The sequence below is a fragment of the Dromiciops gliroides genome, chromosome 2 (assembly GCF_019393635.1).
Source record: "Dromiciops gliroides isolate mDroGli1 chromosome 2, mDroGli1.pri, whole genome shotgun sequence".
Lineage (NCBI taxonomy): Eukaryota > Metazoa > Chordata > Mammalia > Microbiotheria > Microbiotheriidae > Dromiciops > Dromiciops gliroides.
Genome location: NC_057862.1, coordinates 519,269,748 through 519,295,376, shown reverse-complemented (window position 1 = coordinate 519,295,376; position 25,629 = coordinate 519,269,748). Strand labels below are relative to the sequence as shown.

The 25,629-nt window shown below is 35.4% G+C and overlaps 1 protein-coding gene across 2 annotated transcripts in view; it reads left to right on the top strand.

The window, feature by feature from the left end:
* GMCL1 (germ cell-less 1, spermatogenesis associated) overlaps positions 1 to 24,765 on the top strand; it is a 35,224-nt gene extending 10,459 nt beyond the window's left edge. For both annotated transcript variants that reach the window (XM_043990374.1, XM_043990375.1), the window contains exons 6-14: positions 512 to 577; positions 2,352 to 2,436; positions 5,223 to 5,313; positions 10,422 to 10,559; positions 15,687 to 15,756; positions 17,326 to 17,401; positions 18,341 to 18,486; positions 19,654 to 19,741; positions 22,397 to 24,765. In XM_043990374.1, coding sequence (XP_043846309.1) covers positions 512 to 577; positions 2,352 to 2,436; positions 5,223 to 5,313; positions 10,422 to 10,559; positions 15,687 to 15,756; positions 17,326 to 17,401; positions 18,341 to 18,486; positions 19,654 to 19,741; positions 22,397 to 22,525 — 889 coding nt within the window. In that variant the 3' untranslated portion in view covers positions 22,526 to 24,765. The remainder of the gene's footprint in view (positions 1 to 511; positions 578 to 2,351; positions 2,437 to 5,222; positions 5,314 to 10,421; positions 10,560 to 15,686; positions 15,757 to 17,325; positions 17,402 to 18,340; positions 18,487 to 19,653; positions 19,742 to 22,396) is intronic.
* Positions 24,766 to 25,629: the final 864 nt, after the last annotated feature.

The following is a 25,629-nucleotide window of genomic DNA, read 5'->3' as shown; positions in this document are numbered from 1 at the left end:
AAAGTGACCTACTTTTTGTAAAAATATTTGTGTATGTTCAAAGTTATGGTTGCTCTTTTAAGACACAGTCACTAAAATTTGTAAATGAAGGGATAAAGTAGCTAATACATATTGTGAAACTTTTAACAGTCTATGCTTTTTAACCCTTCAAAATTGAAATACTATATTCACATTCAGTTTTTAATGGAAGCAATGGAAATGTGTGAGTCATAACTGATCTGCTCTTAAGTAATTTAACACAAGAAAAAATGCTAGGAACTGAATTTTCTCACTCAATGAAAAATGCTACCATTAATTGAGTCAAGGAAAACTCCCTTAAAAACTTCTGAGAGTAACAGTACTAAATTTCTAGTTCTTAGACTAAATGTTAGCATCATGTCCTGTAAAAATACTATTCTCTGTTTATGTGACTTTAGATTCTACTTAGCAAAATTGATAACCTTTGATAAGATATTTACTATAAAAATAAATATGTAGCAATGTACTGATTATAGATTTTAAATAATTTCAGGTGCCTTGAATGGCTTCTAAATAACTTGATGACTCATCAGAGTGTTGATCTTTTCAAAGAACTCAGGTATTTAAATTTTAATTAACTTAAAGATTAAGGATCCTAAAGCACGATTTTAAATTACTATATAGGGTTTTTTTTATCTAGGCATAAAGAAATTTTGTTTGTGAACAAATATAATATCTTAAAGGAATAAATCTTGACTTCCTTCCTGAACCTTGTAAATGGCAGGGGAATTCTTTTTTTTACCTTTGTAAACCCACCAAAGTTGCAACAAAACTTTAGGGACTCTTCATCTGACTTTCCATCCTCCTCCCTCTATTGTCCAACTTTGGTAGGTTTTTTCAGTCTATTTCTTGAAACTTTATTTGTAACAGCTCTAAAAAGCTAGTAAGGATGGCTGAATGACAAGGTTCAGAAGATTTCAACAGAGAAAACTGTTGGGCTGAATCTAACTTGGGTTAAAAAAATCAACCTCACAAATATAAGATGTATTGAAGAGGAGAGGCAAGGTAGCATTTTGAAGATTTGGGATTTTAATAAATTGTAATATGTTGATGTCTTTAAGAAATCTAATGAAGTCTTAGCCTGCATTAAAAGAGGTATAATGCCTAGGATTAGGGAGTTGATAGTACTACTTATTATACTGTACCCTAGTGAAACCACTTCTGAGAATTGTGTTTACTTCTGGGTGCCATATTTTTAAAAGGGCATTGATAAGGTAGGAAGGGTCTAGAGGAATAACAAGATGGTGAAAGGCCTGGAGTTCGTGTCTAGTGAGGGTTGATTAAAGAAAGGTACTGAGAATATTCAGCTTAGAGGAGAGAATCAGACTTAGGGGACATTTTTTTAAAGTATTCGAAGGGCCTTCACAGGGTAGAAGAATTAAATTTGTCTTGCCTGTACTAGAGGACAGAACTTGAAGTAAGGAGTTGGAGTTGGAATAGAGGTGAAGAAGGGAAAATTTCCCAGTAATTAGAGCTATTCAGAGATGGGATGCTTTATCTCAGGAAGCAGCATAATACAGTGGGAAGAGCACTGGCTCTGGTGTCAGAAGACCTGGATTCAATCCCACCGGAGTCTCACCACTTATGTGACCATGGGCAAGTCATTTAATGTCCCTGAGCTTCAGTTTCCTAATGTATAAAATAAGTGTTGAACTAGATAGGCTCTGAGGGCCTTTCCAGTTTTAATAATAATATGTTAGCATCTGTGTAGCCCTTTAAGGCTTGCAGAGTGATTTATACACCTCATCTCGTGATATAGATAGGACTTCTAGCAAAAGCCCAATGACCCCTTTCCCTATATATGGAAGAGAACAAATTATTCAGGTTTGGATTGTACTGCATAGCCTTCTGAGATCCCTTCCCAGACTGTGATTCTGTGAAAAGAATTTGGAGGTCACTGTCAGCCCCTCATTTTACAGATGAGTCCTGGAGAAGTTCCACCCAGCTGTATGCAAGGCACTATGTGATAGGCCCTGGGAAAATGAAACTGGTCTTGGCCTCCAGGAGCTTGCATTCTGGGGAAGGGAGTGATTTTTTCAGGTTCTCACTGTTTGGACTGAGATTTGAACCCAGGTTTCCTAACTCAAGTCCAGCACTCTCTCTGAAATTCCATGCTATCAGAACTTCCAGAGATTAGGTGGGAGAGCAGTTGTGTCAGAGATGTCAGGGGTACCACAATGTTAAATGCTGGTTGAAAATTAGTTTTATTTCATTGATCACTCCTTTTTTATCAAATAAAAAGAGAAATTTTTTTCCTTCATCTTTTTTCTATACCTCCTATTCTGCAACACTTTATTTTTTAGAGTTTGATACGGTGTTTTTATCTTTTCCAGTATAAGCCTTATGAAACAGCTGATCTGTTCTTCTAATCTATTTGTAATGCAAGTGGAAATGGATGTATACACTGCTCTCAAGAAGGTACTGGCCTACTTAAGTATTTCAAGGATTTGTAATTTTGACAGTTTAGGTACTTTTTCCACCCATTACAACCCCTGTATGACTTAAATCAAAATGAGATAATGTTTATAAAGTGCTTTGGAAACTCTGGCACTATATAAATATGAACTATTATTATTATTATAAAACATAAGCTCTTATTATAATGATCTAAAATGGCATTCAAGAGTTAATACTCTTTTGGACCTGCCCTGTGATTTTTATCTCACAGGTGTAAGGAACTTCTGGGGAGGAAATTACTTCTATTAATGGAGGTCAGCATCTGCTCTGCATCTTACCATATTCTCTGTGATAGTGAAAGCTGGAGCAGTTTGCTAAGGGTCACATAGCCAGCATGTGTCAGGAGCAGGATTTGAATTCAGGCTTTTCTGACCCTGAGGCTGGCTCTTTATCCACCACACCACCTCTCACAAGTTACTGTAAAAATAGATCACCCCTTATCCAACATCTCCAGAGTTACTTGCCTAATTTAGACATCAACTATACAATCTATCACCAGTTCTACATTTGAAGCCTTTTTAATGGAATAGGACCATCACCTGATGCTTCACTGGCATCACCCTTGAGAATTTGGGGTCATTTCCATGCTACATTGAATCATGATAAGGGGGACCATTAATGTAAGACTAACATAATATGTATTTAAAAGGTAGAATGAAATGTGTTATGTAATTCTAGCATGAAAATATTATATGTAACTTTTAAGAACTTAATTGTAATTTTCTATGAAGGGCCTTTTTGAGTAGTTATAGAGGTATCTTGATAGTGATAGTGTTATATTAATTTGCCAAGCACTTTCTACATGGCATTTTCATTTGATCTTCACAATAACTCTGTGAGGTATACAGGGTGGGTATTATCTTCATTTTACTGATGAGGAAATCAGCTTATGAGAGAATCAAAACAGTCAGCAAGAATATATTAAGCACCTACTCTGTATCAGGCAGAAAGGTGGCACAGTAGATAAAGTGCCATTGCAGTAGATAGAGTGCCTGCCCAGGAGTCAGGAGGACCTGAGTTCAAATTGGCCTCAAACTTACTAGCTGTTCCTGGACAAGTCACTTAACTCTGTTTGCCTCTGTTTCCTCATCTCTAAAATGATCTGGAGAAGCAAATGACAAACCTCTCCAGTATCTTTATCACAAAAAGCCCAAATGGGGTCATGAAAAATCGGACATGACTGAAAAACAACAACTGTGTCAGGTATTGTATATCCTTGCCGCTGGGAGCTTAGATTCCATCCATTTAAGTGTCTCCTTAGCCACTAGGTGGCAAAGCTCCAATAAGAACCCAGGTCTTTGTTCTTCATTTAGGTTTTCTCCAGGACCTTTCCCTTGGAAAGGGAGGGTACTGCATTTAAAATGTTTATAAAATACCCAAGCAGTAGTGTGTAGATCCTTTGGAGATTGTTGGCATTGTTTTTCCTGCTCTGGTTCTCTTGCCACAATAGTTGTATCAGGCCCTCTGTCAACATTAAAGATTGCTGTGCTGTGATGGAGAAAGCTGCCTTAGTAATATCATCAGACTAGAGCCCCTTGTGGGTTTTTTTTCTCATATCAAAATATTTCTCATGCAGTGTGGAGAATACTAATTAAATTAATTAGTGAGTAGTTAAAATGAAAGGGCAGCTAGGTGGTTGAGCATCAGCCTGGAGTCAGGAGCACTTCAGTTCAAATGCAGCCCCAGATACTCACTAGCTCTGTGACCCTGGGCAAATCACTTAATCCTCTTTGCCTCAGTTTTCTCATCTGTAAAATGAGCTGGAGAAGAAAATGGCTAACCACTCCAGTATCTTTGCTAAGAAAACCCCAAATGGGGTCATGAAGCATTGGACATGACTGAAATGGCTCACCAAGAAATTAAAATGAATAGGATTTCCAGTTTTAAAATTATAACGTTTAAAAAATAATTATGCCAGAATCAAAAACTTTTAGGACATCATAAATTCTATTGGATGAAATACAAAGTTTAAAATGGGGACTTAGGGTTTTAATGCTGGTTTTCTAAACACTGTAGATTTGAATAGTTCAGTCTTTCCTAAAAACTGTGTTACACATGGTAAATCCGACTTTCTCTGGAGTGACAACTTTCTACACACACTTTCTCTGGGATACATGTGCTCATTGTATCTTGCACAGTTTTTCCCCTCTCCCTCTCCATTATTCTAGGCCCTTCCCTTGAATTAGAACACTTCAAGATTTCACTGTGTGAATATGATCTGTGTATTTTTTTTTTTTTTTGCAGGGCAATGGGGGTTAAGTGACTTGCCCAGGGTCACACAGCTAGTAAGTGTTAAGTGTCTGAGGCTGGATTTGAACTCAGATACTCCTGAATCCAGGGCCAGCGCTTTAACCACTGCGCCATCTAGCTGCCCCCTATGATCTGTGTATTAAACCTGAAGCTACTCTGCCAATTAGGTCTCCATTACCTGTTTTCTTCGCATTTTGAAAAAAGGCTTATTTTTCAAAGGCCTAACATTATCTCCAACATGCCCTTCACACCCATTTGTATTAGCAGTCATGGAGAATAATCTTAATCAGGTCATATTTTTTTTAGAAATTTCTAGTCATATCATGAAACAATGGAACTGAGGAACAGTAATTTGTCTCATTTGTAAAATGGAGATAATGCCTTTTTAGCTTTGTTGACTAGTTTAATGATTGTTAAATATTCTTTAAAATATAAAAACACTAAATACATTAAGTTCCTATGACTGAGTTTTTCCATGTAATTTTTTTTTAATCTAGTGGATGTTTCTTCAGTTAGTGCCTTCTTGGAATGGATCATTAAAACAACTTTTACCTGAAGCAGATATCTGGTTTTCCAAGCGTAGGAAAGGTATGCCTATTCTGTTTTGTGTGAATTTCTTTTTTATCACATATACTAAACTGAAGATAAAACAATACATTCATTTTTGCTTCTTAACCCCCAATCTGCCCTCCCTTTTTATCCCCCTCCCTTTTCTCCCTTGCTTTTGCCTTCCCTTCTATCAGTCCTCCCTCCCCTTTCTCCTTACCCTTTTACTTCCCTAAAGAATAAGCTAAGTTTCTTTATCCAAATGAACATATATGTTATTCCCTCTTTGAATCAAATCTAGTGAGAGTAGGGTCGAAACAATGTTCACCCCTCCCTTCTTTCCCTCTATTGTAATAGGTTTTTTCACCTCTTCATATGATATAATTCACCCCATTCCACCTCCCCTTTCCTCTTCTCCCCACAAACTCCCTTTTTCACCCCTTAATTTTCTTTATATCATCACATCAAAGACAGTTTATATTTATACCCTCTGTGTATAATCCTTCTGTCTGCCCAAATACATTTACAGTTCTCAAGAGTTATAAGTATTTTTAGACTTCTCTTGAGTCTTGTATGTTAAGATCAAATTTTCTATTCAGATCTGGTCTTTTCATCAAGAAACCTTGAAAGTCCCCAATGTTGTTATTGAATGTCCATCTTTTCCTCTGAAAGAGAATGTTCAATTTTGCTGGGTAATAGATTCTTGGCTGCAATCCAAGCTCCTTTGCCTTCCAGAATATCATTCCAAGCCTTGTGATCCTTTAATGTTGAAGCTGCCAGGTACTGAGCAATCCTGACTGTGGCTCCATGATGTTTAAATTGCTTCTTTCTGGCTGCTTGGAGTATTTTCTCCTTCACCTGATAATTCTAGAATTTGGCTACAATATTCCTTGGAGTTTTCCTTTTGGGATCTCTTTCAGGAGGTGATCTGTGGGTTCTTTCTTTTTTTTGTGAGGCAATTGGGGTTAAGTGACTTGCCCAGGGTCACACAGCTAGTAAGTGTTAAGTGTCTGAGGCTGGATTTGAACTCAGGTACTCTTGACTCCAGGGCCAGTGCTCTATCCACTGCACCACCTAGCTGCCCCTGGATTCTTTCAATGATGATTTTATCCTCTGATTCTATAATATCAGGGCAGTCCTCCTTGATAATTTCCTGGAATATGGTGTCAAGATTCTTTTTCCGATTATAGCTTTCAGGAAGTCCAGTGATTCTCAAATTGTCTCTCCTTGATCTATTTTCCAGGTCAATTGTCTTTCCAATGAGGTATTGCACATTTTTCTTCTATTTTTTCATTCTTTTGATTCCGCTTGACTGATTCTTGGTGTCTCATGGATTCATTATCTTCCAACTGTCTAATTTTAATTTTTAAGGCATTGTTTTCTTCAGTGAAATTATGCACTTTTTTTTCCATTTGGTGAAATGAATTTTTTAAGGAATTGTTTTCTTCAGTCAATCTTTGTGCTTCCTTTTCCAAGCTGCTGATTCTTTTTTCATAATTTTCTTGTGTTGCTTCCATTTCTCTCAATTGATTTTTAAAATCCTTTTTGAGCTCTTCCAAGAAGGCTTTTTATTCTTGAGACCAATTCATCTTCCATCTTGAAGCTTCACATGTAGGCAATTTGGGAGTATCGTCCTCATCTGATTTTGTGTTTGCCTCTTCCCTGTTGATACAGAAGCTCTCAATGGTGAGAGCTCTTTTTTGTTTCTTACTCATACTACAGCTTATTATTATATTTTTTAAGTTGAGGTCTCCTCTGGGGGCACCAGGGTCCTTGTTTCAGGCTTCTTGTGCTGGGGTATAGGGACTGTGTCACTGGCTTTCTACACTGAGGCCTCTATGGCTTGTGGATTTCTCACTGCCCTGGGCTTCCTGTCAGAGCACGCTGGGATCAGTAGGCCTGGTTGCGCCTGTCCTGTGGGTGGCCCTCCAGCTGGCAACCTGCCCTCTCCGCTGGTGCAAGTGGGTTTCACCACTGTTCTGCTGTGCCACCAGCTTGTTGTGCCAGGATCCAGGGGCCTCAGTTGCTCGGCTATGGCCCACAGCTTCCTGCTGATTTGCCCCATCCCTCTCCCACAGCTCTCTGAGCTGCCCTGAGCCTCCCTTTTGTCCGAGTGAGACCGACCTTTCCTGAAGTCTTCTAAATTATTTCTGGTTGGAAGACTGTCTCTCTGTCTCTTTGCAGGTTTTCTGTAGTTTCAGAATCCGTTGTTCTTTTTGAGGGAACAGAAGGAGAGTTTAGGGAGTCACTGGCTTCTCTCCACCGTCTTGGCTCCCAATACATTCATTTTTAAAACAAGAGAATCTTTTTCCTTTTATTGCTTAATGTTTCTTTTTCCCCAAAATAAACTGTACCAAGCTGAATTGTGATGATAGGAGTACATAAGGATCGGCTTGCTTTGAGTAAAAAGAGTATGAAAGTTCAAATTTACAGAAATAATTATTAGTCATTTTTAGAGAAGGATTGACCCTAGGATTATTTTTATAGAGCAAGTGGTGCTTTTATGATCTAATACAATTCACACACTGCTTCTTAAGAATTTCATAAAGGGGGCAGCTAGGTGGCGCACTGGATAGCACACCAGCCCTGGATTCAGGAGAACCTGAGTTCAAATCCGGCCTCAGACATTTACTAGCTGTGTGACCCTGGGCAAGTCACTTAACTCCAATTGCCTCACAAAACAAAAACAAAAAAAAAAGAATTTCATAAAGCAAGGTGTATTGATATATTCTCTTAATTTCCATGGTTGTATCTCCAAAAATAAATGAATAAAGCAAGTATTTAAGTACTTATTGTGTGCAAAGCAATGTGCTAAGCACCAGGGATACACAGAAAAGTAAGAGAGTCCCTACTCTGAAGAATTTCTCATTCTAATGGGTGAGAAAGCACATTATGGAAGGTTTCAACTGTAAGTCAGTTGAAAAAGTTCCATGGTCCTATAGGTGCACCAATAAAGCAGATGTTAATGCTTCTTCTTTCATGTCTTTATTCAATGTTACTGTTCCCAGTCAGTGACCTGGCCTTTTCTAAATAAATAAATGTAACAGTGAAGTCAACAATCTCTATCAAACTTAAGGCCCAGTTGATAGTTTTTGAACTTAGCTGTCACAGTTGCAAACATCAACACTTTTACTTCAGGGTAAAATGAAGGTATTGGAATCTTAAAAAATAAATATAAAATATAAGTTCTTGCAAAACTATATAAGAACCTGTGTGTAGTGATAGGAAAAATGGCTACCATGATGGAATTACCAATTTACCTTATGACAATCTAAATGAAGATTCCTAACCTAGGGTTTATAAAATTCTTTTTATAAAATATTTTAATAACTGTTTCAGTAGGATTACTTTCCTCTGTAACTATGTATTTCATGCAGTTAAAAACATTATTCTTAGAAGGGGTTCATAGATTTCTTGTGGGGGCTCTGGAACACACAAAAATGGTTAAGAACTTGCCCCTGGTCTAAGAACATTGTAATATCAAGATCATTTATATTTGAGTAGCCAACTAAATGAAATATTGGAAGTTTGGGAGTTGAGGATGGGAGGGGGACATATTTATGTAGTCCTTAGGACCATAGTACCTTTTCCCATTCAGACCTTACATTATATTTTGTTCTGCATCTCTTTTATGCATTTATGTATTACTATGTTTTATGATTAGTTCTTGATTTGTCTTGTCTACCTACTAGCCTATAATTTATATAGACTCAAATGTTGGTTGAATTGAATATGCTCAATGAGAATAGTGACCCTATCTTATCTAAGCTTTGTATTTCTTTCAATGCCCAGTACAGTACTTTGCATGTAGCAAGTGGTAAATATTTACTGAATTCAAATGTATAGCTCTAAAATTTTGTTCTTATATTGATACATGTTACATGATAAGGTTTCTGAAAGTTTTCTTTTATTAGCTTTATTTTTCTTTAATAACATTTTATGTCCTGTTCTTATTAGGATAGAACTGCCTATTAATAGATTTTTCTCAAAACATTTGAATGAATTTGGTTTAAAATTGAAACATTGACTTGACCCAGTCATATTGAAATAGAGTCTATACCATCAGTATGTCATTTAGGTCTAGCCCTTAGGCTCTGAAGGACTCTTTTTAAAAAAATACTCATTTTTAAAAAAAATTTTGAGTCCCAAATTCTGTCCCTCCCTCTAGTTCTTCCCTCATCTATTGAGAAGGCATACAATATGCTATCATTTATATGTGTGAAATTGTACAAAATATGTTTCCATATTAGCCATGTTGCCCAAAAAAAAAAAAGGCAAGAAAAATAAAGAAACTGAAACAAACTTCAGCTTGCACTCAGACTTCATCTGAGTCTCTTTAGAGGTATGGTTGGTTTTCTGAGTTCCTGTGGGCTTCTGTTTCATCTTGCTAGTCAAAAACAAATTATTATTCCCTGCCTTCCCAACTCATGTAAATGAGCCCAAACCCAGTAAAACTCTAGAACTGAATTGTCTTCTAGAATCTCTTCAGGTTGTCTTTATTTGTGATGTAATGAGGTCTTTGAAAGCTCTAGAAGTAACACATAATTTGTATGCTTATGCAACATAACATTTTTGTGTGTTTTCAAAAAATGTGATTTCTTCAGTTTTTGGTAGTACCTACACCTATGAAGATCACATCCTTCCCCTCACCATAGTTGAGTTGCTGTGGCCTTAAAAAGAATCACTAGACAACCTTCTGATGATAAACAATCTAAATCTAGCTTGGTCTTCAGATGTAGAGTTGTTTGCTGCACCCATACTCATGTTTTCTTTTTCGGTAGGACTTGCCAGAGCTTGTGCCCCATTGGTGTGGCCTTTAAAAGTCTCAGGTCAGGGGCAGCTAGGTGGTGCAGTGGATAGAGCACTGGCTCTGGAGTCAGGAGGACCTGAGTTCAAATCTGACCTTAGACACTTAATACTAGCTTTGTGACCCTGGGCAAGTCACTTAACCCCAATTGCCTCACAAAAACAAAAAACAAAAAGAACCTGAAAGTCCAAGGTCATTTCTGTGTCATGATGATACATTGGAATAGAGCCTTCTAGGGAAGCTATATATCTGTATGTAGTCATACATGGGATATGTACTGCTTCTTAAAAAACCAAATTAATGTTTGGGAGAAAACAATAATATTTATTTTCTATTTGTGCAGATTTTGAAGATATTGCATTCCTTGAAATTGATCAGGGAAAAGCTTTTGTACCAGTATTCAGACACTTGAGGTTGCAGTATATCATCAGTGATTTAGCTTCTGCAAGAATCATTGAACGAGATGCTCTAATACCTTCAGGTAAGAGAATACAAAAGAATTTTTTAACAGCAATGTTGAATTCAGTATTGTTTCCACATGCTAGCTAATTTATAAGATACCTTAAATTCTTTAAAGTTGATCATCCTATATTAACCATTCTTAAAAGTAAATTCCAAGAAAGAACCCCTTTTTTTGAGCATTGTAAAACATCATATGAATACATTTCTTGTCTTTGGAAATTAGTTTTAAGTATTTTGAAATTTGTTGATTCCTTTTCTTAGTCAAATCTATTATTCTGAAATGCCATTCAATATTAAGTCATTTACATATGAAGTAGATAATAGTATTTCTCTTTTCAGGTTTCTTTTGTAAATTGTTAATGCTAAAATTTGTGTCTCAGATAAATAGTCTCCTTGAGTGATATTTATAGAAGTATGGTGTGGAAAAACAATTTTTATGACCCACTGACATTTTTTAAAAGAATCCTATTTAAAAGATTACTTTCTTTTTTTTTTTTTTTTGGCTGGGCAATTGGGGTTAAGTGACTTGCCCAGGGTCACACAGCTAATAAGTGTTAAGTGTCTGAGACTGGATTTGAACTCAGGTACTCCTGAATCCAGGGCCGGTGCTCTATCCACTTCGCCATCTAGCTGCCCCAAAAGATTACTTTCAACATTCTTTTGGAAAATTTTTAATTTGTAAATTTTTTAAAATGTAAAAGTTTATAAGGGGACCCATTTGGAGACATCTTCACAGAATGGAGTGGTACCTATATTATTGTAAGATTTTGCTTTTTTAAATGAATAACTAAGTTCTCAAAAGAACTTAGAAGAAAATATTCCCTTTGGTTGAGTGGTTGTGCAGTTGTTTGGGAGAATATTGTTTATCTAAACATTTGTCAGTAGTTCTGTTGAAGATGATAAATAGATGCCATTTATGTGCCTCCCTGATTACTTCCTTTTGAGGAACCTTTGAGAGATACCTTATGATGCATCGTTTTAAAGTCACAATTCTAATATATTCTTAAATATAAATTATGTTGTTTTATGCACTATATGTTTTAGAAAATGCTAAATGTTTATATCATCTTGAATTAAAGTTTGATTTTTTTTTTCATTTTTTAAGTATATAGTAGAAGAGGCAATATTGGTTAATGGGCAGATAGAGTCAGAAGCACCTGGGTTCAAGTCTTGCATCTGACATATATTGGATCAGTAACTTTGGGCAAGTCACTTAAAACTCTCACTGCCAACTTTCTGAGACTTTATGTTGTAGAATAGATACCAATCTACATTAGTCCAGGAAGTTTCCACATTCAGAAAGATAAATAAAAGGATGGATAAAATGATAAAGGTGGTTCAAAAGTTGAAAAATAACTGGCCAGATTTCAGCTTTATTTTCTCAACTTGAAAGCAAAGTTGAATACCTTAGCATATGAGCTTAGGACTCCCTATATAATGGGGTCTCCTCACAAATCAAGAAGGATGGATGATCATCAATAAGTTTACAAATTATTTCCCACTCTGTGTGTCATCCTCCCCACCCCCACAAATCAACAAAAACCCACTTTACATTCATAATAAAATAGAGGATTTCACTAGCATGAGCCAGAAAAAAGTTGTTACCTAAATTTGTCATAATAATTACTTAATACTTAGTGTTAATAACTCATTAGAGAGGGTATATGTATATATAAATATATACATATTTACACACATATATACATATATATAGAGAGAGTATACATATACATATACATATACATATACATATACATATACATATACATATACATATACATATACATGAGAAAGAATGAGAATGAATATAAACCAACTTGGGGAGTTTGTCTTTCCTTTTTGCCAATCCTAACTGCCACTTCTTACCCTGTCTCTACTTACCCTTATACATATTATTCTGCCTATATCCAAAGTTTAATTTAAAATTTTTTTACATTCTACATTGCTATACTGAGATCCTCTAGTATGTGTAAAATGTTCTAGACTTCATAACATAAATCATTGTTACATGGTTTTAGGTATACCAGAGATTCTTTCTCTCAAAGCACATTAATTACATATAAAAGAAACCTGAACTGTAGTTAAGGTCAAAATCAGTCCTACCTTTAACACTGTCATTATAAGGAAATTCTTTTATATGGTTATTTGTGTTTCTAATTATAGATGTAGCAGTGACTCTTAATTTCTACTTAGTGTTATGGAATGTACTGCCATTTTTTTATACCTAACATAAAATGGGTTGTAGTGAGGCATGTTGTACTTTATTCTCTTATATGCTCCAAATGATGAATAAATATTATACCATTTACCATATTTGGATTTATCATTTATTTTCTAGTCCTTGGCCTTGTTGATAGAATAATGTAGAATTACTATGAGTTTAAGTGAGATGATATACATTAAGGGAATTTTTTTTTGAAGGAAAGAAACCATAAAAATTTTAACATATGAATCATTTATTCAGTGCAAAAATTTATATCTTGTCAGGTTAAATACATTATTTAGACTTATACTTTAAGTATTAAAGCATATTTGAAATTATTATTGAAGTATATATGAATAATCTGTTTTAACCTGATAATAGATATGAATCATTTATTAAAACTTATTCCACTAAAAACAGTATATAAAGTTAGATTGGTCTCTTTGAGGGCTTAATATTAGATGAAATATCTCCAAAATCTTTTTGTTCACTTTGGATATTATCTCTTATCTATTTAAAACTCATGTTAAGATCTTGACAATAGGGACTTAAACACAATAGAAAATCATATTTGATATGTAACATTTGATAAAAGTAACATTTGATCTAAAGGATTAAGATTTAATGGTGAAATCCCTTGATTATTTGTTCTATTTAAGAAATATTGACCCTCTTGACCTAGAGATAAACATTGCCTACTAATTAAAGAATGAAATTGAGGGTTTTTTTTAACAAGTTAGTATATCTGTCTAAATATATAATTTTTTTTCAAATAGTATTTATGGAGACTTCACTTATACTCAGTAGGAGAGAGAGACTTTAATATAACATTGCCTTAACTATCTACTTTTAAAATTCGACCTCAGCATATCTTTCTCTGAAAAATATTTTCCTCCACCTTACAAATACTTAAGAAATTTGTCATCCTGTAGGCAAATCTGGTGATAGGCCTCTCTGAATTTAGCTAGACCAGATCTTGTACAATAGAGTTCAGTCAGTGATGGACCGACACTTAAAACCTTCTCAGCTTGTTACAACCTAGAAAAGCTTACTAGACTTAGCTCTCCTCAGCAATACAATCATCCAAGACAATTCCAAAGAATTCGTGATGCTCTCCACATCCAGAAAAAAGAACTGTGGAATCTGAATGCAGATTGAACCATACTGTTTCTACTTTTTTTTTCCTTTATTAGAGGTCTTTCCCTTTTGTTTTGATTTTTCTTTCACATGACCAATGCAGAAATATATGTTTAATGTGATTGTACACAACTTAGAAAAGCTTACTACATTCCATTATCCCTAGCCTTTTGAGAAAGCAAGGTTACTTTCATGCCACAATGAGGCATCAGAGAAGCACTTCTGTAGAGATGGATGATTCTGTAGAGAGCCTGATCATCAGTTCAGAGAAAGGGTACTCAACCACCTTGATTGATATGATATTCCTGAAATGATATGCAATTAAAATATTTTTTTTCAAGTTATAGAAAGAATATTTCCTTTAGTGGTACTGATTTATTTGAAAAGAAATAATTTGTCAGCTGTGATATATGATTCAAGACAATTCCAAAGGATTCATGATGGAAAATGCTTTCCACATCCAGAAAAAGAACTGTGGAATCTTAATGCAGATTGAACCATACTATTTTTACCTTTTTTGTTTTTTCTTTCTTGAGGTTTTTTCCCTTTTGTTCTGATTCTTCTTTCACATCATGACTTATGTGGAAATGTGTTTAATGTGATTGTGTGTGTGTGTAACTTATGTCAGATTGCTTGCTGTCTTGGGGAGAGGGGAGGGAAGGGAGGGAGGAAGAAAAATTTGGAACTTAAAATCTTTATGAAAACAAATGTTAAACTATCTTTACATGTAACTAGAAAAAAATCCTATTAAGATTAAAAGATCATTTGACCCTCAAATAGCAGAAAATGATTTTCTGATGATGAATAAAAAGGAATCAGGAAAACAAAGACCAAATTAGCTATATTTTGTTTTAAACTAAAAATTCAAGCATGCACAGGGTTTTTGCTTATTTAAATAGGTTTCTTTTTTGCTTTTATTGTTAAAGGAAGGTATCCAAACATAAGTTTGATTTAGTTGAGATAGCTTGTTTTTCTTGATGCTTTCACTTTACCTAATATACTGTGACAAAATTATCACCCAAGTATTCATGAATAAGCTTGCTGAATTGGTTCATTTTAGCAAGTGGCTACTTAGTTGTCTTCATCTAGATGTGGTAAATAAAGTAACCAAATCATTATTCATGATGTTATCCTGAGGTATACCTAAGATACAAACTATGTGTATCAGAGATGTGTTTGTATGTGATCTTTCTTGCCTTTAGAATTTATATATCTTCTAGAATGAAAGTCTAGTCTGCCTTTGAAATATGAAGAATTAGGGTGAATCAAACAATAAAGAAACATACATTTTGTTAGAAAAAAAATGTGATTAAGTCGGTTCTTCCTGAATAATAATTAAAATAAACCTTAAAACAAAATCATAGGGGCAGCTAGATGGTGCAGTGGATAGAGCACCGGCCCTGGATTCAGGAGTACCTGAGTTCAAATCCGACCTCAGACACTTAACACTTACTAGCTATGTGACCCTGGGCAAGTCACTTAACCCCAATTGCCTCACAAAAAACAAAAACAAACAAACAAACAAAATCATAGCTCTTTTGCTTGGACTCTACTTTTTATTTCATCAATGTGGATACCTTACCATGAGGGACTTCTTTCATGGCAGATGAGAAGTTTCTCTGAAGTTTACAGTCTTGGAGAATTGCACATAAAACTTTTACTCTTCAAATGCTTTACTGTTTTGAATATAATGAATTTGTGGAATGCAAACTAACTGAATGATTTATAATTATGCTTTAGTTTCCTCATCTTTTAAAAACTGTGTAAATCCTCTGAACTTTATTCATTTTTACCTTTGAATTTTAGAATGGTTGGCTTCTGTTTACAAACAGCAATGGTTTGCTATGCTCAGGGCAGAACAAGACAGTGATACAGGGTAGGTATATGCTATCAGACTTTTTTTTTTTAATCCACTCTTTTGCTGTAAATTATAATTTACATTGGTTACACTAAAGAGTCCAAACTATAAGACTGAAATACATAATAAAAGCTAAGGCTTTACAAGTCAGCTCTTATTAAGTGCATTTATTGGCTAATGAAGCAACAGTTTAATGGAATTTTGTACTTATTTATGACATGCAATAAGATATAATATTTAAATTTACTGGTATGGTTATAGTATGGCATTCTTGGCCATGCTTATAAAATTGGATATTGCATTGTGGGGGTCAAATTTAATATATGGAGAGTTAATTGGGTGACTCGCTGAAATATTGGGGTCCAGGAAATAATGAGGAAAATATGATTCTAGGTTCAAAGGTCCCTTTCCTCTGAACTGCCCTTTTAGATATTTCTCCCAGGCCAATAAGAAAGGAGCCTTACAGCTTCTTTTCCACAAAAGGATCAGATTTTATTACTTGGGAATTAATTAGACAACATAGGTGAAATTAATAAAAATCAAAGATAAGGAAGTAGGGAAAAAAATACAGATAAATTCTCCTAGCTCTAACCTAAGTCTATACAGTCCCCAGCTCGTTTCCAATTAAGCTAATTCAAAGGAATGCAGGGCTATTGTGTTCACTCACCACACCTGGGAAGTCTGCTACTTGCTCATGCGCCACAGGGAAGGCAGAGGAGAGAGAGAACTAGCAATCGGAAGTGCCTCAGCCTCCCCTCAGGGAGCATTCAGTCTTCCTCCCCCCAAAAGGGAGGTCCTTCAAAAACTGCCTATGGAGAGGTTTCTCCTTCTGACTTTCAGGGTGGGCCAGGTGTGGCCCCCACAAATGAGTCAGCTAAACTCCAATAATTTTTACCATAGCATATAGTCTTTGTTGCTTGAAGCTGCCATGTAAGTCTCTGATTGTGACAATAACCTGAATTACTGTTTTGTTTTCCTAATGCATAATTTTCAGATTTGCTGGGAGATTAAATTAATGCTTCCTTCCTTGAGTGGATATGGATTAATAGAATCAAAATTTGTGAGGGTTTTATTGATTAACTGAGATTATATATAAAGTGTTTAGTACAGTGCTTGCCACATAGTAGTTGCTATATAAATGCAGATCATTATAATAATATTTGTTATATTTTAAATGATCTAGATTTTAAAAGGACTCCTCTCATTCATTTGAGAGTAAAATTGTGCCTTTTAATCTAAAAGGATGTGAAAGCAATGTAAAGAATATTAATCTCATCAATATAAGATAATATTGTTAGTAATATCTCTGGATATTCCTATTCTTTCCCTTCTCTGGTTCATATAAGTCTAGTAGGCACAGAATAGAAATGGAGATGATGAGAAACACAATGTGAAATTTGAAGCTGCTTATTTAACGAAAGATGCCAAATCACATAATTAAATCAAAGTATCCCTGTCTCTCTCAGTACCACTAGTGGGAAAATTCATACTTTAAATCTAGTAGCATGTATTTCTCTGTTCTTTTACTTCAGAATTCACAGTGAGCTATTTTCTGTCATCAAAATCATTTGTTATATATATTTCTAGACCTCAGGAAATTAATAAAGAGGAACTTGAAGGAAATAGCATGAGGTGTGGTAGAAAACTTGCCAAGGATGGTGAAGTAAGTGTCAATTGTGGTTTGTTTACAATCTTATCCCAATCATTAAACAGTAAAATAGAAAGTATGGTATTTCTTCTACTTAGAAAATTAATTGCTGACACAAAGGCCCTGCTGCCCAGGCCTTGTGCTTGGATATAGAGCAACTATTGTCCTCTGTGTTGATACTTATATTTTTTTACATTTATAATTGTGAATATGTGCACCATAATTCAGGCTTTCTTCCTTTATATTTGAGTTCTCAAATGATTAGAACATGCTTTAAGAATCTTTTCATTGGTTTGTGGGTATTTTCCCCCTCTAACTTAGTGGATGATCTTTGAAAGTCTGAACCTGTGATAGTTGAGCCTTTCCAAATTTAGCAATGGGTAATCCTTGGACAGTAGACACATAGACCATGGCTAAGTCTGTACTAGAAGCATTTCAATCTTGGTAAGACCCTGTCACCAGTGTTGAGAAGAAGCATTGGAGTTTTATGATGGTAACCATGTTCTGTTTTATTTGACCCACTAGGTGTTCCTTAACCACCTCTGTGTGTTTGTTGATTAACCAGTCTTCTGGTATTTGAGGTTCAAAGAGCTTAAAATACAAGCAAGGAAGAGCTGATGGGCAGTGATGGTTATTTCCTCCTAGCCTCTTGGCTCCCTGGGCTATCCTATCTTGGGTTTCTGGTTAGAGTTCTCATTTTTATTTTAAGGCAGCCTGGCAAAGATGAATCTAACCAGTACCTGTCAATAGTTAATAGTTATGTTGAGGTAACAGATTGGAAAGATTGGAAAGGTGGGGTATAGGAAGCCAATGATGGATAGTGGCACAAGGGAAAGAGGAGTGTAAGAGTCATAGGAAAGCAATAGCAGCAACCTCAGGCTTATTGCATTTTGAATTATTGTTTACTTACCAACATCATAAACTGAAATAACAGCTTCTTTCTTTCTTTTTAAGTACTGCTGGCGGTGGACAGGGTTTAACTTTGGCTTTGACTTACTTGTCACTTACACCAATCGCTATATTATTTTCAAACGAAACACACTGAATCAGCCGTGCAGTGGATCTGTCAGTTTACAGCCTCGAAGAAATATAGCATTCAGGTAGGATAAAAGAATAAGAGGGAGATGATTATTAGAACTGACAAAGCCCCAGTGAGGTATAATATAAGTGTATTCTGCATAGGCTTCCCCCAGTGAACATCATGTATAGCCCAGTGGCCACAGAGTCCCCAGCGGTACTGCCAAGTCACTAGAGACTTCACCTGAGGTAGTCTACCCAGGAAGCTGTGCAACTGACTGCTTCTTGTAAATTATTTTCTGTGGAACTGGTTAATAATGTTTGGTGTTTGCATTATATGCCCAAAACCTCAGAGTTTCTGGAGTAGTAATCCTAGAATCTAAGGGATGAATAGAAAGTAGTGCTATAGAATATAGTATTTCACCATCAGTAGCATTGATATTATGCATCATCTGTACTAATAATACATAGGTGTTGGGGTGGGGGGGCAGCTACATGGCACAGTGGATAAAGCACCGGTCCTGGATTCAGGAGGACCTGAGTTCAAATCTGGCCTCAGACACTTGACACTTACTAGCTGTATAACCCTGGGCAAGTCACTTAACCCTCATTACCCTGCAAAACCAAAAAATAATAATAATAATAATACATAGGTGTCAAAAGTCATAAAGATGGCAGTATGACAGAATGTCAATGTGCTGGCCATATCTACAACTTTGTACAGTACTGATAACACCAACTTTTATTACTAGTCTTTTCTTATAGTATATATTTAATGAGGAATTAGGTAGGCAGACAAACTGACATAGTCTGCCAAGCAAATACTTTTTTTTTTTTTAGTGAGGCAATTGGGGTTAAGTGACTTGCCCAGGGTCACACAGCTAGTAAGTGTTAAGTGTTTGAGGCCAGATTTGAACTCAGGTACTCCTGCCTCCAGGGCCGGTGCTCTATCCACTGTGCCACCTAGCTGCCCCCAAATTTTTTTAAGTAAATTAATTGTATGGACATCACCAATTATTTTTCTTATATCTCAAGAATTGTATGATAGCAGGGGTCCATAAGGCTAAAGAAATCAGATTATACCTTGAATTCAGATTAATTGGTTCTGTAAAGTCTTATCAGGAAGGAAAGATATAAAGGTAAAAGCAGTAAGTAAAATTGAGGTTTCAAAAAGAAATTGGCAATTAAAATTCATTAATGGTATTCAGTTTTCAGTTTATTTGATAAGGATGTTTTCTTCATAATCCTAGATTACGTCTGGCTTCTCTTGATAGTAATGGGAAACTGATTTGTAGCAGAACAACTGGATACCAAATACTTACTCTTGAAAAGGATCAGGTAGGTTGATTTTGTCGCCTTTTTAAAATAATATTCTGTTTAATGCTTTACATTAATAGAAAGTTGGTTCTTAACAGTTGTACAGAAAGTGTATCATTCAAGTAATGTTTTTTGTAATGATTAATGTGTAGATTCTAGAAGATAGTGAGAAATTAGAATATCTCCTATAGGAAATAAACTTTAAAAACTAGCTCTGTGGAGGGGCAGCTAGGTGGCACAGTGGATAGAGCACCGGCCCTGGAGTCAGGAGTACCTGAGTTCAAATCCGGCCTCAGACACTTAACATTTACTAGCTGTGTGACCCTGGGCAAGTCACTTAACCCCAATTGCCTCACTAAAAAAAAAAAACACACACACAAAAAAACTAGATCTATGGAGCAGGAAGGTAAAATTAAACCATTTAAAATTAAATTGTTAGGGGGCAGCTAGATGGTGCAGTGGATAGAGCTCCAGACCTGGATTCAGGAGGACCTGGGTTCAAATCCAGCCTCAGACACTTAACACTTACTAGCTGTGTGACCCTGGGCAAGTCACTTAACTCCAATTGCCCAGCCCCCCCCCCCAAAAAAATTAAATTGTTTCTAGGTATTTTCCTTATCTCAAAGCTAAATCTTTGTCTTTGTAACTTCTACCAATTTCTCCAGGTTCTTTTTTTTTAAAACCAAGGAGAAAGGTCTAATACTTCTCCATATAACAGCTCTTCAGATACTTGAACACGGCTATCATGTCTCTCCTTCAGGCTAAACATTCCAAGTTTCCTCATATGTCATGATCTTGAAGATTTTTGTCACCCTGGTTTGCCCTCCTTTAGACACCCCAGCTTAATAGTATTTATCCTAAAATGCAGCACCTAGAATGAATGAATGAAAGTGCATTTGTGCTTGCAAGGTTCCGGATCATGAGCCCCTGAAGTGTTAAAGTGAAGATAGTTCTAATACTCTTGAGTTCACATTCTAATCTGAAGAGACCACATTGATTGAAAGGCCCAGAAGTCCCAAAGGGCTAATGGTTAGGCCTGTGAGACCTCAGGAGGCAGTGGCAGGCAGGGCAGATGGGAAAGCCCTGGGACTACTTTTTAATAGAAGAATTAAATTTGTTGACCTCCTGCTCATCTAAATGGGCCCTCTGCTTGACTCTCTCTCTACTTTCCCCTTCGAGAGCTCATCCATTCCCATGAACTCAGTTCTTATGTGTGTACAGATGATCTATATATCCAGCTCTAAACTCTTTCTTCAACTCTTTCTTGTATCACCAATTGCCTGCTGAACATTTTCATTTGGTTGTCCTGTCAGCTTCTCAAACTTTATAGCCAAAACTGAATTTGTCTTCTTCCTTAAACTTATCCCTATTTCTTTTGAGAATACCACTATCTTTCCAGCCTCTCAAGTTCATAACCTTTGAGACTTTTTTGACTCTTTGCTCACACTCTATATCCATTACTGTCACTTGTCCCACCAGTCCAGTGCAGGCCCTCATAAACTCTTGCTTACTACCTGCTTTTGAGGTTTTCCCTCTCAAAACCATCCTCCATATTGTTAAATATAATATTTCTTTTTTTCTTTTTTTGGTGAGGCAGTTGGGGTTAAATGACTTGCCCAGGGTCACACAACTAGTAAGTGTCAAGTGTCTGAGGTCGGATTTGAACTCAGGTCCTTCTGAATCCAGGGCCAGTGCTCTATCCACAGCACCACCTAGCTGCCCTCAAATATAATATTCCTATTATATTTGTGACCCTATCACTCCCCTACTCAGAAAACCTTCAGAAACTCTCTCCTGCTTTTGAGATAAAATACAAATTTCTCAGCCTGAAACTTAATACTTTGTATAGGCTTTGCTTCCTGTCTTATTTCATACTGCTCCTCTTCATGAATACATTTTTCTTTCCAGATGAACTGACCTGACCTCTAAACTCAGCAGTCCATTCCCCATCTCCCTGACGGCTGCTTTCCCCATGCCTGAAATGCATGTACTCTTTGCCTCTCAGAATCTTCTTTTTTGGGAGGCTTAACTCTGGTGCCACAACTGAGAAACTATTCCAGATTTGTGTATGTGAACCTATAAGTCCCAGAGTGTGTACATGATGATGTGTTCACATGTACATACACACTCCCATCATTTTTAGTGCTTTTTCTTTACTGTACTTAATCTGAGTTCATATAGTATCTTCAGTAGAATGTTAAGCTCATTTAGAAAGCTCTTTTTTTCTTTGTGGCTTCAGCACAGTATCTTGCATATGTTAGGTGATTAATAAGTATTTTAATTGCACCTATATTGACATGATTGGAAGTTACCTCTTCATACACATTCTATATTTTGTCTGAGTATCTCAAAGCATGTTTCTTAAAACTAGACCTGATATTTGAAATGTAGTCTCCCCAGTCCAAGATGCAGTGAAATTGTTGACCTTTCCCCACCACACTCCTCCTTAATTTGAACACTAAACTTGATTAAAGCCCGAGATCACATTAGCACCATTCACACTGCTTTAACAGGTCCAGTGGCTTCCTATAGCATTTTCATTTCAGAGGCTAGATGCTATCATTTTCATCTTTGTGTCTCCATATTTACCCTCTTGACCTTTAAATTTTAAAGATGTTAACTGTGTTTCTTGTCCTGCTTACTTTTGTGACATGTTTTCAAATTTATTTTATATAGGAGCAAGTGGTGATGAATTTGGATAGCAGACTTCTCATCTTTCCTTTGTTTATCTGCTGTAACTTCCTGTATATATCACAAGAAAAAAAACCTGAGAGTGGCGGTCAACTAGAGAATACAGAAAACTGAGCAATCTGGTCGAATGGAATACAGTTGCACTTTGAAAATGTTTTATTTTTACTTTAACATTATGGCCCTACTGATATACACAAATAAGGTGACTAATAATGAGAAAGGCCTTATGAACTGTAGCAGATGATATGTATAACTTACTTTTTATCCTCAGTATAATTCTATGCATATATGAAGAAAGTGAATTTTGAAGCCAAGAAAATCCTGCCAAAACTAATTATGCTATGAAAATGTCAACTTGTGCTTTATGTTTAGTGTTGGCAGACAAGAACTGAAAATTAATGGGACATTCCACATTTTTCTATCAAACTAAATACATATATGCTTTTGTAGATAAAGTTTGACCCTAACCTGATGTTGGTGAACTTTGGTTACATATCTATTAATTTTCTATTGGTTGGATGAAAAAGAACTTAAGAAATTATTTGAACAGCTGGCTACAAATTTGATGATGTCTTTAAAGTTGCCCTTCAATTTTATCACTCAATCTCTACTGATTCTGCTTTCCTCTTCTTGTCTGTGTCCCTTCAATTTATACTTGATTTGTGAATGATTTCACATCCCATATATGCCTTGGGGAGTTGGAACTAACTAACCTGAGGGACTGTATTTGTATTTTTCAACTTAAGATAATTTTTTCATGTTTTGCCTTTATTTTCATTTTTCTAGGATTTAAAATCATCAGTCTGACTTTCAAAGAAGCTTATTTTTGGAGGAAAAGTAATTTTTATGCATCTTATTTTGCTTCTATAAAGCAGTTCCTTTTCCTTCCAGTGTTCTCTCTTTAGCATCCTGTATCGTCTTAAATTATTATTCATGTTATTTTGTGTACTATGTATTACTTATTAAGCATTTTTTATTCTGTGCTCATCTCTCTCTCTATATATATATATATCTTTTTTTAAAAAACAATTTTTTTAAGGATCTGATTTCATACTTAAGCTCAGGAACTTGTGACCACTGAGTTGAGTGCCTTTGAGTTACACATTTGAATACAAATTTATTAGCAAACCCTGATGGATTCACAGGATCCAAATTTGGAGTTGATAACTAAAGGTCATTGTAAAAATAGAAGAATATTTTTAGTCAAATATGATATATACTGTCAATAGTCTGTATATGTTGGTTTTCTATGTTTATTGGTATCTTGAAATATATTCTGATTTTTTTTTTCCAGGCAGAGCAAGTACTTTGATCAACCTATATTTTTAATATGTTGGTAAACTAGCAATTTTTTATTTGTATCCTGTTTGGTGTACAAATAAGAAACACCTATTTAGTAAGAGATTAAACAAGTTGACACAGTGTATAAATCCTTTCAAAGGAATAAAATTGTTTTACTTAATGAAACCAGAGTTTTTGCTTTCCAACTAGAAGTAATTTTATTATCCACCTGGACCTTCTTCAGGAAAAGACTTTTACCATTTGTTATCCAAATTCTTTAGTAGATTCAGAAATTTATTTTTACCACTTATAATATTCTCTTGCTTGGTGTAAATTTCTTAAAAGTCATTTTGAAAGTTGTTTATTTTTTCACTATTTAATATTTCTCATTTAATAAAATAAAACTAAGAAGTTTCCTAGTTTCAAGCTTGTTCACAGGATGTCTAAAAAGAGATTCTGCATATTTTTCCTATAACTTTAATTTCCAAGATTCTTCTGACTTTGTACATTAAATCAAATGCGTTCCCAGCTACTTCGTAATTTACTTCATTGACTAATAAGCAAAAAGGACTGAACTTAGGATGAAAAAAGGTTGAAGGAGGAAGTGAATTAAGAATAGACTTATTTAATATTCCATTTTATAGTACTTGTTCAATGCTAGAATAGGTTCCCAGTAAATTTGTTCTTCGCTGATATAAAATTAGACTTATTTATAATAATAGCTTCTCTTGAGAGGTTGAGAATTTATTCTTCACATTGACTCTATAGACAAGCTTTTTCTAAGTTTTGTTTTTATAATAAAGACTTTTCAATGAGGTGCTACTAGATTCAGAAGTGCCAACATATAAATTGTCATGAATTTATTGAAGTTTGCTGCTTTCAATGATATACTCAGTGCCAATCTGTTGTGTGAATGAAGCTTAGAAGAGTTTTTCCCACTATTATCTGTTTTAGCTTCATGACCCATCACTATTGAAGTCGTCATAGGTTCTAGATTCTTTCACCCACATGATCAAATGGTTTGGTGCATATGAGCCAATCTTTTATTTTCCCAGCTTGATGAGCTTGTCTGAAATTAAGGAAATAGAGTTGAACAGAGGCAGTAAGAGGGGCAAGAAGGTTGTAACTGATGGGCTTTTTAGGTTTTGCATCTGGGTCTTTGTCCTATCTTCTGAACCATATACAACATTAAATTCAGGCTATATGCTTCTTGTGAGAGGGTTATAGGGGTGAAATGAGTGATTTCACTTTCAAGCCAATTGGGGTTTATAACAACACAGCTAGTTCAAATAGAATATGTGTATTGGATACAGAGGAGCACTTTAACAACCCCCTGAAGTCGGTAATGCAGACATCGCCACATTTTGTAAATGAGTAAAGCATCAGAAAGTTTGCTACAGGAATCAGGAAGAAATTACTGCAAAGGTAGATGGTACATTTGGGACTTGAATCCAAGTATTCTGACTTAAAAGTTCAGTGTTCTTTCTTTCCTTTACAATATAGCTGCTATTTCTGTGAAAGCTCCAGATCATATATATATATATATATATATATATATATATATATATATATATATATATATAAACATATATATATATAAACATATGAAAGATAATGGAGAAACTACAGGTATGGCAAGAGCTACTACAGGAAAAATTTTAAACTAAAGGTGAGAATACAGCAGTGCTCAATGGACAGTTCTTGTTCTTTTATTGGATCGTGCATATATTTTGTATGTACATTTCAAACCATTTAGTGTGAAAAATTACTTTTTATTGTGTTCTAGCGCCTAGCTTCTTAAACTGTGGGTTGCAACCCCATGTGGGGGTGTGAAAAATGGGGCAATAGTAAAAGGTTATGCATACCTATGTTATATACCTACATACCTAGGGTTGCATATTAATTTCTTGAGCAAAAGGGGGTCAGGAGTGGAAAAA